Here is a 17,064-nt window from a genome sequence, read left to right on the forward strand (position 1 = left end):
CTGGATACAATCAAACTGCCCTTTGGCCCACTGAATCCACACAAAACACTGAGCAATAGTTCTGTTTAATATCGGAGAATATATACAATGTACAACCTGAAATTTTTACTCTCTGCAGACATCCTCAAAACAGAAGAAAAGCCCCCAAGGAATGAATGACAGAACATAAGAACCCTAAAGCCCCTTGCCCCTCTCCCACACACGAGCAGCATCAACCCTCCCTCCTTCCTCTACCCCTCCCACAAATTATTCTAGCATAAAGCATTAGTGTTCCCACCACCAATCATGCAAGCGAAAGTAAAGCCTCCAAAAAGAGAGCAGAGTCTACAGTCCATCAAAAAATAACTTTGCTCCAACAACTTGACATCTCTCTGTTGTCACGTTCATGTGCGTACGTATATACACACACACACTTTTTTTTTATTTTGAGTTCCCTGACAAGAATTGGCAGAGCCCTCCAAAAGCCACTCTCATTGTCTTTGATGTTCTGCCTGTCCACAGGGCCTCGGAGGCCCCAAAGGCGCCCGACTTAAGGCTGAATCTTGTAATGTCGAAACACAGCCGAATGGCAAGCTGCAAGAACGGCAGCATGCCATAGTGCAGAACTACATTTTGAGTGCTGCTGTAGATCAAAGATCCCGATTGGACCCCAGCAGCACTGAAAAGGAAAATGGAGGCATTGGAATAGAAAGAATTTAACTGTTTTGCTGATGAGCTGGGAGAAGTCACCCTCTGGTGCCATCTTTAGCTCTGCTCCCACCCATTTGCACCAACCTGTTTTGTTCTCTCCACATTTCCATCGATTACCACCAAATTCTACCACGCATCTACATATCAGAGGCAATTTACAGCAGCCTACATTTTTGGATGTGGAAGGAAAATCAGAGCACTGAGTGGAGACCCATGTGGCCACAGAAAACCTGCAAATTCCACACAGACAGCATGGGAGGCCATAAATAAACCCAGGTTACTGGAGCTGAGACGCTGCATCATTAATGCCATGATCTGTAATGTGTGATGTATTCATCAGAAAGACACACGGCAGTGTTGCATTGCCAGGGTGTGGTGGGGGTAAGATATGTTAGTGACAGGGGGTGGTTGTTGAGTCTGTATTTTTAAGGTTGAATTATGTGAAGGCCATTCCAACAGCCTGTGTCGACTCCTCTCTTCCTCCTCTCCCCCCCCCCCCCCCCCCCCTTTCAGATACTGGAGGGCAGCATGCAGTGAGTGCCATGCAGATGATTTGGGAGAAAATGGAGCAAACAGAGGACTAGGATAGTACTGCTTTGAACTGTTACTGGTTTCAATATGTCTCCAGTACATTGTACACAGAATTGTATATAACTGGACCTTGATTAGAATTGTTTGGTAACAATTATTTGCAGTCATAAATTATTGCTGCCTCTATATTCCTTCCTTTTGTCAGATCGTGAAAATCATGTTCCAGATAAGGCTGGAAAAGGAGGGACCTATCCCCGACATTTCCACATACCACTGCACCAAAAGGATTATGGTGACGGTAAGGATGAAGTAGTGGACATGCTGTATTGCTAAAAAAGAGTGGAATAATTTCACAGACATCGGAATCAGTGTGTCTTTCTTTTCTTTTTCAATCTTTTTATTGAATTTCATATATATAAAAAAACATAATATAATAATGAATAGGTTATAAATGCATAAGACTTGAAATTGAATTAATAGTAGGATAACAATATCCTATTAAAATATCAACAGAAAAACATAGTACGTTATCAATCAAGTCTATAATAATTATATGAAAAAAAATAATCGTCAAAAGAAAAAGAAAAAATTATGAAAATACAAGCAAAAAATATATATTAAGAAAAAAAATACTAAACTAAACTAACATGGGCAATAATAACAGTTTATTTGTATATGATAGTGCCAAAAACTCCGGAACTCCATACCAGAACAAGAATAGACAGAGAGAAGGTCTGGGAGAGGTCAGATTAATTCATATGAAAATGTCGAATGAACGGTCCCCAAGTTTCTTCAAATTTAACTGATGCGTCAAAAATAGTGCTTCTAATTTTTTCCAAGCTCAGATAAGAAATAGTTTGAGAGAGCCACTGAAATGTGGTAGGAGGATTTACTTCTTTCCAATTTTGCAATATAGACCTTCTGGCCATTAATGTTACAAAAGCAATCATTCGTCTAATTGACGGGGAAAACTGATTACCATCCTCATTTGGTATACCAAAAATTGCAGTAATAAAATGAGGTTGTAAATCGATATTCCAAATTGAGGAAATGGTAGTAAATATGTCCTTCCAATAATTATATAAGGTGGGACATGACCAAAACATATGGGTCAATGAAGCCACATCTGAATGACATCTGTCACATTGAGGGTTAATATAAGAGTAGAATCGAGCAAGTTTATCTTTAGACATATGAGCTCTATGTACAATTTTAAATTGTATTAAAGCATGTTTAGCACATAGAAGAAGAATTAGCCATTTGTAAAATTTTTTCCCATTTTTCTATTGATATATTATATTGAAGTTCTTTTTCCCATTCTTGTTTAATTCTACCTGATATTTCTGGTTGTATCTTCATAATCATATTATAAATAAAAGCCACTAATCCCTTCTGATAGGGATTTAAGGTAAAAATCATACCTAAAAAGTCCATTGAAGTTGAATTGGGGAAGGATTGTAAAATTTTATGTAAAAAATTTCTAATTTGTAGGTATCTAAAAAAGTTAGATTTAGGTAACTCAAATTTGTTGGAAAGTTGGTCGAAAGACATCAAACTACCTTCAAAGAAGAGATCACGAAAGCATTTTATACCTTTCCTTTTCCATATGCTAAAAGCTTGATCTGTCAAAGAAGGTTTGAAAAAAAAATTAAGTAAAATAGGGCTATCAAGAACAAAGTTTTTCAGAGTAAAAAATTTACGAAATTGAAACCAAATTCGTAATGTATGTTTGACAACAGGGTTGGATATCTGTTTATTGAATTTAACTAAATCGGCAGAAAGAGAAGAACCCAGAACGGAGAATAGAGAATATCCCTGTGCCTCATTGCATTCTAAATTTACCCACTGTGGGCACAATGGTGAATCCAAATCTGATTTCCAATAAATTAAGTTACGAATATTATTCGCCCAATAGTAAAATCTAAAGTTAGGTAGAGCTAAACCACCATCTTTTTTAGATTTTTGTAATTGCCTTTTACTTAACCTAGGATTTTTATTTTGCCACACAAATGAAGAAATTTTTGAGTCAATGTTATCAAAAAAAGATTTAGGAATAAAAATTGGTAAAGCTTGAAATAAATATAAAAATTTTGGTAGAATCATCATTTTAATAGCATTAATCCGACCAACTAATGATAAGGATAAGGGAGACCATCTTGTAGTAAGTTGTTGAATTTGATAAAGCATAGGTAAAAAATTCAATGTAAATAAATCTTTATATTTCTTGGTAATTTTTATACCTAAATAGATAAAGTTATCATCAACAACTTTAAATGGTATCCTTTCATTCAATAAAGTTTACGCGTTTAAAGGGAATAAATCACTCTTATCCAAGTTTAGTTTATAACCAGAAAAACTACCAAATTGAGCCAACAAGGATAAAATAGTGGGAATAGACCTGTCAGGATCAGAAATATATAACAACAAGTCATCAGCATAAAGTGATAACTTGTATAATTTCTCATTGCGGGTAATACCAAAAATATTAGGAGATTCACGAATAGCAATGGCTAAAGGTTCTAATGCAATATTAAACAATAAAGGACTTAAGGGACAACCTTGTCTCGTACCACGAGATAATTGAAAAAAAAGATCTGTAATTATTTGTAAGAACAGAAGCAACAGGTTTATGATATATTAGTTTGATCCATGATATAAAATTAGGACTAAAATTAAAATATCTCAAAGTGTTAAATAAGTATACCCATTCAACTCTATCAAAAGCTTTTTCAGCATCTAGTGAAATAACACATTCTGGAATTGTGGGTGATGAAGTATAAATTATATTAATCAATTTTCTAATATTAAAAAAGGAATACCGATTCCTAATAAAACCAGTTTGGTCTTCTGAAATAATCTGTGATAGTACCTTTTCTAACCTAATAGCTAAAATTTTTGTAAGAATCTTAGAGTCTACATTTAATAGTGATATAGGGCGATAAGATGCACATAAAGTGGGATCCTTATCTTTTTTAAGAATTAGAGAGATAATAGCTTCATAAAAAGACTGAGGTAATCTCTTCTTAACAAATGCATCATTAAAAATTTCACATAACCAAGGGGAAAGCAAAGAAGAAAAAGTTTTTAAAAATTCTATAATATAACCATCAGGACCAGGAGCTTTCCCTGAATTCATTGATGAGATAGCCTCTCCTATTTCGGCCAAAGAGATAGGAGCATCAAACAAGCTACGATCTTCATCTGTCAGTTTGGGAATATTCAAATTGTTAAAAAAGTTATCCATCATGGACAGATCGCCATCAAATTCTGATTGATATAAAGATTTATAAAAATCTTGAAAAGTGTTATTGATTTCTTTATGATCAGTAGTCAGATTGCCGTCTTGTTTACGAATTTTAATAATTTGTCGCTTAGTCGAGATAGCTTTTAATTGGTTAGCTAACAATTTACCAGTTCGATCACTATGGATATAAAATTGAGCCCTGGTCATAATTAATTGATTCTCAATTGAAGAAGATAATAATAAGCTATGCTCCATTTGAAGCTCAACTCTCTTCTTATAAAGTTCTTTGGTAGGAGTCACGGAGTAAATCTTATCAATTTCTTTGATTTTATCCACTAATAAAGCAATATCTAAATATCTTTGTTTTCTTTTACCGACGGAATATGAGATAATTTGTCCACGGATAAAAGCCTTAAAAGAGTCCCAAAGTATTCCTCTGTCAATCTCTTCTGTGTAGTTTGTTGAGAAAAACAAGTCACTTTGCTGTTTTATGTAGGTGATGAATTCTGGATCTTGAAGTAAAGTAGCGTTAAGTCTCCAAGATCTAGTATTATTAGAAAAGTCCGAAATCTTGATAGATAACTTCAAAGGTGCATGATCCGAAATAGCAATAGAATCATATTTACAATCAATAACATCTGTTAATAAACGATGATCAATAAGGAAATAATCAATTCTAGAATAACTGTGATATACATTTGGAAAAAAACGAAAATTCTTTCTCTTTAGGGTTCAAAAACCGCCATATTTCAGTAATTCCCGAATCAACCATAAAAGAATTAATAAGTAAGGCTGATCTATTCGGAAGAATTCGAATAGGTTTAGATCTATCCATTGAATGATTCAAACAACAATTGAAATCTCCACCCATTATCAACATATATTCATTTAGATTAGGAAGGGAAGTAAATAAACGTTTAAAGAATTCAGGGCAGTCAAAGTTTGGAGCATAAATATTAACTAGAACCACTTTTTAATTAAAAAGTGAACCAGTTATCAACAAAAATCTGCCCTGTGGATCAGAAATAATTTCATGATGTGTAAACGAAATTGAGGGGTCTATAAAAATAGACACACCCCTAATTTTGGCGGTAGAATTCGAGTGAAATTGTTGACCTTTCCAGAACCTAAAAAAGCTTTGATTATCCTCCCTCCTAATATGGGTCTCCTGTGCAAAAATAATATTAGCATTTAGTCTATGGAATACTTTAAATATTTTTTTACGTTTAATCGGATGATTTAAACTATTAGTATTCCAGGAGATAAAGTTAATAGACTTATCCATCATGTCAATATTAATTGTGTATATCATAAAAGGTTAAAAAGACACATAACCCATAGTTCAGGAAGAAGGAAAAATGATTCAGGAGCAACCGGAGAATATGACACCTCAACAATATTAATAATTTAAAGTCGGCCCATAAACTAAAAGCAAAAAAATAAAAAGCAAAAGCGTGAAAGAAGATCCCTACCCCCTCCCCCAACCCCACGGAAAAAAAGCCAAGCGGCAGGCGCACAAACTAACACTAATATTAGCCCCATTTTCAAGATGGCGATTTCATGAAAAGAAAGAAAAGAGAAACTATATAACACCCAGATATAAATACAGGGTTGTAAACAGAAAGAATATATCAATCAAAATGAAAAAATAATATAAAAAAGCAAAAAATCATTAATAAAAAAAAGGATAACCATTAAAGTTTAAAATAGTGTAATATGCCTTTAAAAAAAAATTCCATATTCAAATATAAGGAAATGACGTTTCAAAAACAAGGACTTATGGGAAGAAGAAACGACATTTTGAAAGGACCATATTACAAAATATAGATGTAAATTCACCAATTTTTTTTTAAAAAAAGGTTATCAAAATAGAATTAAAAAAGGGTTCAATAACCACTACAATATATATATATATATATATATATATATAAAAAAGGTTCAAAAATTCAAAACATTCGTCCCATTCTCAAATACAGGCAAATAAACGCTTACGGAAAGCAAAGTCTTATGGGAAGAAGAAACGACATCTTAAAAAATAAATCATTATTACAAAGTCTTAACATGTATATCTAATCCAGAGGGGAAAAAAATTAATTAAGAAAAAAGACATTATAGTAAAGTTAAAAAAGCATCTGTAAATCATGATAATAAAATAAAAAAAAAACCAGGTCTACAGACCAAAATAAAAAGCTATACCGCAGCTTCATAAGTTAAAGCCTAAAACGGAATGGCGTCTTCTCTCCAAAAGTTCTTCCACATAACACATAGTTCAAGTTGGACTAGAAGAGCGATATTCTTCAACGAATTTCTTCGCTTCTTCCGGAGTATTAATGAAACGCTGACTGTTGTCGCTCAACGTAATTCTGAGATTCGCTGGATATCTTAAAGCTTGTTTAAGTCCAATCGAATGAACCTCCGCCATCACCAGTTTAAAAGCAATTCTCACCCTCATTACCTCGAATGAATAGTCCTCCACAATACGGAACTTCTTGTTTCTGTGAGAAATCATACCTTTCTGACGAGCTAATCGAATTAAAAGCTCTTTCTCCCGAGGATAATGGAGACGGACAATCACAGCTCGTGGCTTGTCTTTCGCAGCCGAAAATCTCGAAACTCTGTGGGCACGATCAATAGTAGGTTTAACCCGCAAAGCGTCCTCGCCAAAAGTTTCCCACAATAAATTAGAGAAATATTCAGTTAAGTCACCAGACTCGAGATTTTCGGGAAATCCAGTAATACGCAAATTCTGTCTGCGAGACCGGTTTTCAAGATCGGTGATTTTAAACTTATACTGCTCCACTATTTTAGCGGTCGACCGTACCTTCTCCTCCAAAGTTTCGATTGTATGTATTTTTTCACAAATTATCTTGTCAAGAGCCGCAAACTTTTCTTCATGGCGTTCAATATCTGCTGCCTGCGATTAAAGCTTAATATCAAATGATTTAACGACTTCTTCAAGCTCCGATATTTTCGCAGTAAGTTTGTTTTCCAGACTTGCAAGTTTAGTATCCAGAAGACTGGAGATTGCATCGAGAGTTATAGGGTCTTTAGACGATTTCTTAGGTACAGACATTTTAAGTTTGAAAAAATTAAATCCAGTGTTATTTTTAAAAAGAAAAATAAATCGTAAATATCAACCCATGTAATTAAGTACGAAAAGATTTGATTAAAGGGTGATTATAGCTTAAAAAATGAAGAGCGCCTAAAAGGCAGATGTCTACGTCGCCATCTTGAAACTCCACCCAGTGTGTCTTTATACGGTAAATAGGGTAACAAGCTGCAGGAGTAAGATTAACTATGAATGGGTAGCTTATGTACTTCCAAAATGTAAAGGTTGCAACCTTCATATTGCATCTTATTATGGTGCAAGCTTGTTACAGGATACATAATTGGGCCCCCTGCACAGATAATGCAGCTCTTTCATCTGAGCTGTTTCAGCTGACTTAGGAAAGCATCAGCAAATCTCCTGCCTGATGGTGGTTAGTTACAATCATGCTCCATCACATTATACACAGGCAAAATACCTCTATTGCAAGAAATCTGCAACAAAAACAGAAAATGCTCCACACTCTGAGGCTAAGGAGCATAAAACAGCTATTTTAAGCCTTCTGATTCTGTTCATCCCTAACAAAAAGGGCATAAACTGGACTGAATATTTGCCTATAAATGTTCAAATAAAATGAAAGAATCCCGGGTTCTGAAATTGTTGATTTTTGTATCAATGTGCCTTTTGTTGCTGCTACAACAACTGAACTTGAGGACCATTAAAGCAGAGGATCTGAGCACCTGAATTCACAAAAGAGGTGGTGAGCTTAAACTGGCATTTGCTGTTATCGCTATAACTCTCCCCTTCTTTTTGTAAGCTGCATGAGGACTTTAAACTCTCAAGAAAATAGCTAAAGTTAGCCAGAATGTTGATGAGATGGAGGGAAGCACTGAGTGACTGGATGTAACAGTACCTGATGTCGCCAATGTACCCTCCATTTGTTTCTTCATTCTACACTCTACTTATATGCTTTTTGTCTCCCCCATCTTATTCTCTATATGTTTGTTCCAATTATGCCTGCCTTAATTCTGTCTTCAGCACCAGTTGTTCCTTTCTGCCATGGTCTACTGTCCTCTTCAATTAGATTCCTCCTTCAGCCCTTTACCTCTTCCACCTATCCCCTCCCAGCTTCTTGCTTCATCACTTCTCCCATACCTTCCCTCTTGCCTGGTCCTGCCTATCACCTACCAACTTGCACTCCTTCCCCTCATCCTGCCTTCTTATTCTGGCTTCTATGCTCTTCCTTTCAAGTCCTAATGTGAAGTCTCAGCTCGAAACATCGTCAGTTTATTCCTTTCCATAGATGCTGTACGACCTGCTGATTTCCTCCTGCATCTTGTGTGTGTTACTCAAGATTTCCAGTATCTACAGAATCTCTCGTCTTTAAAATTAAAGTTGTGACCTTTCATTACCAGGATTTTCCCCAGTTAGCACTTGTATTTCCCCATTTGTTAAACTGCAGATGGTACTATCTACATGCTATAAAAGCTGTTTTCATTTTACTCCTAATGGCTAGACTGGGCTACTCTGGGATGCTTCAAGTGAAAGTCATAAGGGGAAAGTGGGGAATGCAAAAAAAAAGCCATGTCCTGAAATATTAATTTTGTTTCTCTCTCAACAGTTGCTGTCTGACCTGCAGAGTATTTTCCCCCAGTTTCTGCTTTTATAAAGGATACAGTAATTAACTCTGCCTCTTTTGACTGCTGCTTTATTTTCATGTGGGCATTTTGTCCTTCCTTCAACCAATTATGCTTTGTCATAATTTTATGACAATATTTTTCTTTTTGTATTTTGAGTTGCAGCATTGTACCACAAGATTAAATCACTTTTCCAGCAAAAAAATTTGTCAAAACTTTTGGTAATTCATTTCAGAATGGTGAAGCCTGTTGCAATCAGTAACTGAGGATTAGTCATTAGGATCTGAGTCATAATTCAGGAAGATCCCAGCCTTGATTAAGAGCATCACTGAGTTATTAGATTTTAGCTGAGGCAGGAGATGGCCATTGTGCCTCCACTCAATTGCTGTTGGTGACTTGGTGAAAGATCAACATTTGAGAAAATTTTGGTGAGGGTGGGATCAGGCCTGACTGTGATCGAGATAAATCATTTGCCACCATCGTCACTCAGCCACTAAATGCAAGTTTGCAAGATGCATTTGGTACATGTGGAAACTGCATGGAATCATGTATCATTGTGGAGAGTAACATGTTTAATGCCTACATAAATGCTTCATACTTTAATATATGAAATTTGGTGTGATATTTTTTTCCTTTTTTTTGGCCTGCTTTTTCAGGTGGACTTGTTTAATGTATCAAGGATTGTGTTGACAAGTATGTGTCGTATTTTTCAGGGCGGAGAACGTTTCCGAGAATTCGCCGACAGCAGGGGAACTTGTTCACTCTTGTGCCATCCAGTCGGTCACTAAGTACAAATGGAGAGAACATGGGTTTAGCAGCTCAGTACATGGACAGCCGAGGGAGAATCCGCAGCGGAGACAGTGAAAGCACGCTCTCAGTACAGGAGAGGAATGTTTCCACTAAATGTAGGCCACTTTTCATTTTGTTTTGTAAGCTTTGTAAATATGTTGCCAGTACAAGAATGCATTCAAGCCTACTTTCTTTGGCATTTCATTGGCCTTTGAATGCCCTTATATGGACATACACACAAATCTAGGGGGTTTATCAAGGGTAGGGTTAGGTTGTGTGAACACATTTCCAGAAAGAATGAGCTACAGCAGGGGATGGAATATAGTCAGTTTTACAGTTGGAAAAGGACTTTCATGGAATTTAGTCAATGCTGTAAAGTCATTATTTATACTGTTTATGTTCATGCAGTCATGAAAGATCAGTCAATTTCATCCTATTTTTGTATCTGTACAAATTTCTCCAGCTTTTAATATTGGATTTTAGAGTGATAGTGCATATAATTTCGCTATGGTTTCTGGCATGGTTTATTGTGCCTCAACACCACCTGATGTTGAATTATTTTTTTCCGAACTGCCCCTGGTGGGGCAAGGGTAAATTTTCCTGTACTTTTTTTTTTGCAGATCTTCGTAATTTTGCTTTCTAGTCTCCTCGTAATTTTTTTGAGTGACAGCTTCTGTAATCTCCACATAAAGAAACCTTTTTATTTATCTTTGTTGTCATAGTGATTTCTTTTTCATCATTCTGCAGATTCAGCATCTGTCCTAAAGTAGGTTATCCAAAATGGACGGTGTCATAATTGCAGTCTCATTACTGGTTGGTGTCAGTATTCTTTACTTTTGAACTCTGTAACCCTGATTAGTAAATTAGAGACTTTTTCTCATGTATGAATCTGTGTCTGCTTCCTTTGAAGTTTTACTATTTAGTGTTTATCTTTTCTTGCTTGTCAGAGAGTCATACAGAATGGAAACAGGCCTTTCAGCCCAACTTGTCCATGCTAACTTTGCCCAGTGAGCTAATGCCCCATCTGCATATTAACTGCTCGCCTGTCCTGTAGAACATCACCTGTAGCCAGAAATAAAGTAAAATTTTCTGCAAGGGCGTATGTAATTTTCTTCTCTAGTTTTCCACAAAGTCTGAGAATACACTAGGTCAGGCATCACTCTGAGACGTCCCTGACACCATCCTGGAGTCTCTTCTGCAGTCACAGAATATCCTGTCTGTCCCCTTCATTGTTAAGTCTTCTATCACTACTGCCTGACTTCTTCCTTGGCCTCAGAGCCAGTCTCAGTTCCACCAACCCTGCTGCTCTAGTAGTGACCGTATTCTAAGGAAAGAGCTCATACCTGCTCAGCCACCTCTCATCAAAGTCTCCAAGACTACTAAAGTGTATCAGCTTGTGTTCCCTGTTAAATTTAATTTGGAGTCTCTGTTCAATCTATCAATTGCCCTTTGCTCCAAGTAGTTTACAGTCCTTTACACAGTTGGTCCAGCTCTCAAATCCAAGGCAGATGGATGTTTATGGAGATAAGAATTTTGATTCCCAAGGAAGACCAGTCTGAAAAATCATGCTCTTGACTTCAGTTATCTTTCCTACTTTACATATTATTTGCCATCATTTTATCAAACCTGCTCTCCACCCCAGTAGTTCTATCTTTTAATAATCTGAGTTTAAAATATTCTTTGTTTTTCCAAGAGATATCTATATCACTTTGCAAATAAAGTTTTGAGGATGTAACTGCAGAAGGGTAGCTGGAGCCAGTGAAGTAATACTTCTGGATTTTCAAAACTTTTGTTAGAACACTAGATTAGTTGTGCTCAAACTAATAAGAGTTTACAAGATTAGGATAACATGTCACCATGGGTAGAGTGTTGATTAAGTATCAGGAAAGAGAGTGGGCATTGTCAGTTGTTCTCAAGTTGGGAAGCTATTCAATAGCTGAGATGAAATATAACCAAGATTGCTGATGCTATATCAGTCTTTAGGAAGTAGAAACAGGAGGAAGCCTTTGATTCCTTTGTAGTCCAACACACACACACACACTCTCTCTTGGCCTCAAATATTCATAATGAACCAGAAATGTTGCTTGGTAACTCTTTTCCTTACAGTTATGACTGTAATGTGTATTCTGTAACTTTGCTAAAGTGCCAGTGGAATTCAGTGCTCAATCACACTGGCAAAATGTACATCACAATAGTGATGTAATTTTAATACCTTGTATTTTTTTTCTTTTTTCACCCCAGTCTGTATTGAGACTAATGTTGATTTTTTTTCCCCCTTGTGTACACTGTTCATATGCCAAACCAGGTGAAATGTGCTGTAGCATTAATGGTTTTCTGCTCTGCTCCATTGAGTTAAAATTGGAGCTTGTACATGGCTCATTTCTGAAACCTGATTTAAATTATTGGCCTTTACTCCAGGGAAAAACTGGTGAACAGATGGAAGTCGTGAGCCTATGTGTCTTAATAATGTAAATGCAATAAATGTATTTCTGCTACACTCAAAGTACAATGGTTTCCAGTTAATTGGGGCAGCTGTTTAATTGGGGCGACTCTTAAAGAACAAAAATATATCAGGAAAATACTGGGATTCCCTTTGTTTATTTGGGACACTATCCTGCTTAATTGGGACAGGAGACTGTTCCCAAACAGTTTCTAACTCCTGTCAGTTGTATGCACGTTGTGTAGCTGTTAGACACTACACTGTGCTTGGAGCGAACAGCTTTTGAATAGCATCAGTTGTGTGTGTTTGTGTTCAAAAGCAGTTTTTTTTCCCTGCTTGTTGCAGAGAAATGAGCAGTAAGACAATTCAGAACTGATTTGCTCATAGCGGTTTCAAGCATTCAGGCTTGAAGATGCCAGAAACGGCTAGGAGCGAAAACGAAACTATTTCACTACTTCAAGTTAGGAACCACAAAAAATTTGAAGGTATCAACAACAATCTTGAAAGTTACTTCAGTCCTCATTGGACACTCAGCTCTCACCTGTGGCTCTAAGTAGCTGTTTCAACGCAACAGTGGCCACATCCAAGTACACCGCTTCAACAAGCGGTCTACACCAGGTGAGTGCCAGCACGTCTCATACCCTGGTGAGATAGGGGCATGACTGTCCTAGCTTGCAAAGTCAGCTCCGGCGGATGCGAACTACTGTGAATTCCAAAGGCCAGGAAGGTGGTTCTCCAACGCTCCGTGCAGAGTGAAGGGCATACACAAGGCAGAGAAGTAGTTCCGTTCATCCACTGCAACCAGGGATGACGCCAGTTGTGACATTTACTTGTCCAACTGGACCTGGAACAGCCCCAGTGCAATGACTTTTCCACTTTAAAAACTCTTCTGCACAGGTTTCTTGTCAGCATCAAATACAGTGGATATTATTAATGGTACTGTTCTAATTTGTTCTGTATCTCACTTAAATATATAATATGTTACTCAGTTAAATGGTAGATTTTTTAATACCATTTTAGCCATTTCCATGAAAATTCAGCTAGTTGGGGCAGCTGCTTAAATGGGCCAAAATGTATGGTCCCAGTTAACTGGAATCCACTGTATATCACAGAGGATAGCTGTAAATGAATACAAGGTGTAACATTTGTATGCATCTTCCAAATCTGATTACCAGTTACCTACCAGAATATAATCACAAATGTCCAACTGGAGTGGTGTTGAAAACTGATGTGCATTCATGCTATACAGATACAAGTATCTTTTAGAAGGTCAAGTTCTATCTGGAATTAAGTTGATTTATAATACACAATGGATAAATACTGAACAATTGTATCTACAATCGGCCTGCTAGTGGACAGACTGCAATCTACTAAGTTTGGGGATACTCTTGGCGTGACTTTGTCAAGTGGTAATACTGTAATCCCTTCTCCAATGACACTGCCTCCTCAAGAAATGTTCCCACTTCACCATTTATGGAGTCAATCCAGTTGTTTTATGGTGGAATATTGTGTAATTGATATCCAGGAGATTCCATGACTTATGTTTATTGTGGAGTGATAAGTTGTCTGTGTTCTTGTGGCAGGTCACTTTCAGAGAGTAACTTTCATCTTTTGTGTGTGGCTCATTCTGGGTAAATATTTTTAAAAAAGAAAAAAAATCTTTCACTGGAATTCTCATCAGAATTGATGCTCGGGGAAGACAGCCCATTCTGTATTTTTCCTGCTGTCAATACACTGATGGATCTTGGTGACAACTTGATGAGACTGGCAGGAAGGAAGTTGATAGGAAATGTCTGCCCGATTCTTCATAGATGTTCAGTAATATGGCAAAGGACCCCATTCATCAACCAGTAGGCAGTCAGAATGTTGCTGACTTGGTTTGGCAATCAGCCCAGCTAAGTGAGTAGTAGAATCTGCAAGGGTGGGGATGAAAATTAAAAATGGAATTAATGTCAGATTAATAAAAATGAGTAGTAATGGTTAGTACAGAGCTGGTGCACTGAAGGAGCTGCTTCTGTGCTGCTGTCCCTTTCTAATATGAGAAGGCACTGTTCTGTATTATTTCCAAGGCAAGTGCAGCATACCATTCCTTAACTGAGAAGACCAATGCTATATGTAGTATTTAATGTTACCAACAGGTGGATATAGGAGAACCAGAAAATGTAAAGTATTTGGATTTCAAAAATAAACATTTGATAAGGTGCTACAGTGAGGTTTAAAGTGAAATGTCAAAGTTGAGTTTATTGTCATCTGCACAAGTCCATGTATACACTGATACTGGTACAATGAAAAGCTTGCAGTAGCATCATGTAAGCAGCGTTCACAAGAAAAATCTGTAACTTAGAAACATAGAAAACCTACAGCACAATACAGGCCCTTCGGCCCATAAAGTTGTGCTGAACACGTCCCTACCTTAGAAATTACTAGGCTTACCTATAGCCCTCTATTTTACTAAGCTCCATGTACCTATCTAACTTAAACAAATTATACACAATTTTTACAAGAAAGAACACAATTCAAACAAAAGCACAAAATCCATTTTAGTGTAAAGCGATCAACATTGTCAGTGTTTCTAAACTAATGATTAGGACTGTGCCAATTGGTTCAAGAAAGGTTGAAGATTATTTCACAAGATAAAACTTCATGGAGTTGAAGCTCACATATTAGTAAAGAATTAACAAACAGAAAGCATTCGTGATAAATGGGTGACTTTCAGCTTGGCTTTCTGTAACTTGCAGGATACAACAAGGATCAGTGCTGTGGCAATGATTCCAATGTCCTCATAATAAAGCAAGGTGGAAAGGTAGAGGACCTACAAAAGATGTTGATGTATTAATTGACTGCAAAAATTTGTATGGCAGTTGTAGCATAAAGTGGGTGAAAATAAGGTTATCCACTTGGAAGGAAAGATGTTGGTTAAATATAGGGAGACAAGAGTGTGTTTCTGTAGGCAAAAGATCTGGGTATCCTTGTGGACATGAAGCAGCAACAGATGAAATTTATTGCAAGAGGAATGGAGTAACTAAGGAAGTTGTGCATTGGTCTCCTTTAACATGGTATTTTTACATTGGAGGCAGAACAGAACATGAGGATGATTCCTGGGACAAAGCATAGTGGAATCATTTGAGTATTTAACCTCATTTGAGTTCAGGAAGATAAAAAAATACTATTACTGAAATATGAATTTCTGTGCAGATCAACAGGATAGATTTTTTGAGGGCACTTGATGACCTAGAACTACAAAGTACTGTATAGAGTATGTACTGGGCTATTTAAGGTTGAGTAGAAATATTTGAACATTATGATTCTATGGAGGCTGAGTCATCAGATAGATTTAAAACTGAAGTAAATAACTTTTATGTAATCTGAGGAATCAAAGGTTATTGGGATTAGGCAAGAAAGTCACTTGAGCCCAAAATCAGATTAGCTGTGATCTTTACAACAGACTGAATGAACCATTTGGCCTACTAATCTTTCTCTGTGAAGATGACCTTTATAATAAATGGGGGTCTGTTGGGACTGCTTCTTTTTACATTGTATGTCAATGATTTGGATGACAGAATTGATGGAGGGGGCAACTAGTGTTGCGGAAGCAAAGAGGCTACAGAAGGACTTAGACAGGTTAGAAGAATGGGCAAAGAAGTGGCAGATGTAATGGCAATGTCAGGAAGTGTATGGTTATACAATTTGGCAGAAGAAATGAAAGGAGTGACTATTTTCTAAATGGAGAGAAAATAGAAAAAACTGAGGTGTAAAGGTACTTGGGAGTCCTTGTGCAGAATTCCCTAAAGGTAAATTTGCAGGTTGAGTCTGAGGTGAGGAAGGCAAATGTAATGTTAGCATTCATTTCAATAGGACAAGAATATAAAAGGATGTAATGTTGAGACTTTATTAAGCACTAGTGAGGCCTCGCTTGGAGTATTATGAGCAGGTTTGGGCTCCTTATCTTAGAAAGGATATGGTGAAACAGGAGAAGGTTCAAAGGAGGTTCACGAAAATGATAATCCTGATGAAGGGTCTCGGCCCAAAACGTCGACAGTGCTTCTCCTTATAGATGCTGCCTGGCCTGTTGTGTTCCACCAGCATTTTGTGTGTGTTGTTTGAATTTCCAGCATCTGCAGATTTCCACGTGTTTGCTCATGAAAATGATTCCAGGATTGAATGGCTTGTCATCTGAAGAGGTTCTGATAGGTCTGGACCTGTAATCACTAGAATTCAGAAGAATGAGGGGTAACCTCATTGAAACCTCCTGAATGGTGAAAGGCCTTGATAGAGTGGATGTGAAGATGATGTTTCCTATGGTGGGAGAGTCCAATACCAGAGGACACAGTCTCAGAATAAAGGTGCATCCTTTTAGAAAGGAGATGAGGATTTTTTTTTACCAGGATGTGGTGAATCTGTGGAATTCTTTGCCACATGCAGCTGTGGAGACTAAGTCTTTACGAATATTTAAGGCAGAGGTTGATAGGTTCTTGTTCAATCAGGGCATGAAGGGATACAGGGAGAAGGTAGGAGAGTGAAATGGATCAGCCATGATGAAATGGTGAAGCAGACTCTCACAGCCAAATGGCCTAGTTCTGCTTCTATAATCTTATGGTTAGAGTATATAAGGAGGTTTTGCTGCAATTATAAAGGGTTTCGAAATCATAGAGAATACTGTATGAAGATATAGACCCCTTGTCTAATT

The 17,064-nt window shown here is 37.0% G+C and overlaps 1 protein-coding gene across 3 annotated transcripts in view; it reads left to right on the forward strand.

Annotated features, from left to right (window-relative positions):
* map3k3 (mitogen-activated protein kinase kinase kinase 3) overlaps positions 1 to 17,064 on the forward strand; it is a 172,678-nt gene that overhangs the window by 84,594 nt on the left and 71,020 nt on the right. For all 3 annotated transcript variants that reach the window (XM_059955770.1, XM_059955773.1, XM_059955771.1), the window contains 2 exons: positions 1,427 to 1,519; positions 9,862 to 10,053. In XM_059955770.1, coding sequence (XP_059811753.1) covers positions 1,427 to 1,519; positions 9,862 to 10,053 — 285 coding nt within the window. The remainder of the gene's footprint in view (positions 1 to 1,426; positions 1,520 to 9,861; positions 10,054 to 17,064) is intronic.

Source organism: Hypanus sabinus, chromosome X1 (genome assembly GCF_030144855.1).
Source record: "Hypanus sabinus isolate sHypSab1 chromosome X1, sHypSab1.hap1, whole genome shotgun sequence".
In the NCBI taxonomy this organism is placed as follows: Eukaryota; Metazoa; Chordata; class Chondrichthyes; order Myliobatiformes; family Dasyatidae; genus Hypanus; species Hypanus sabinus.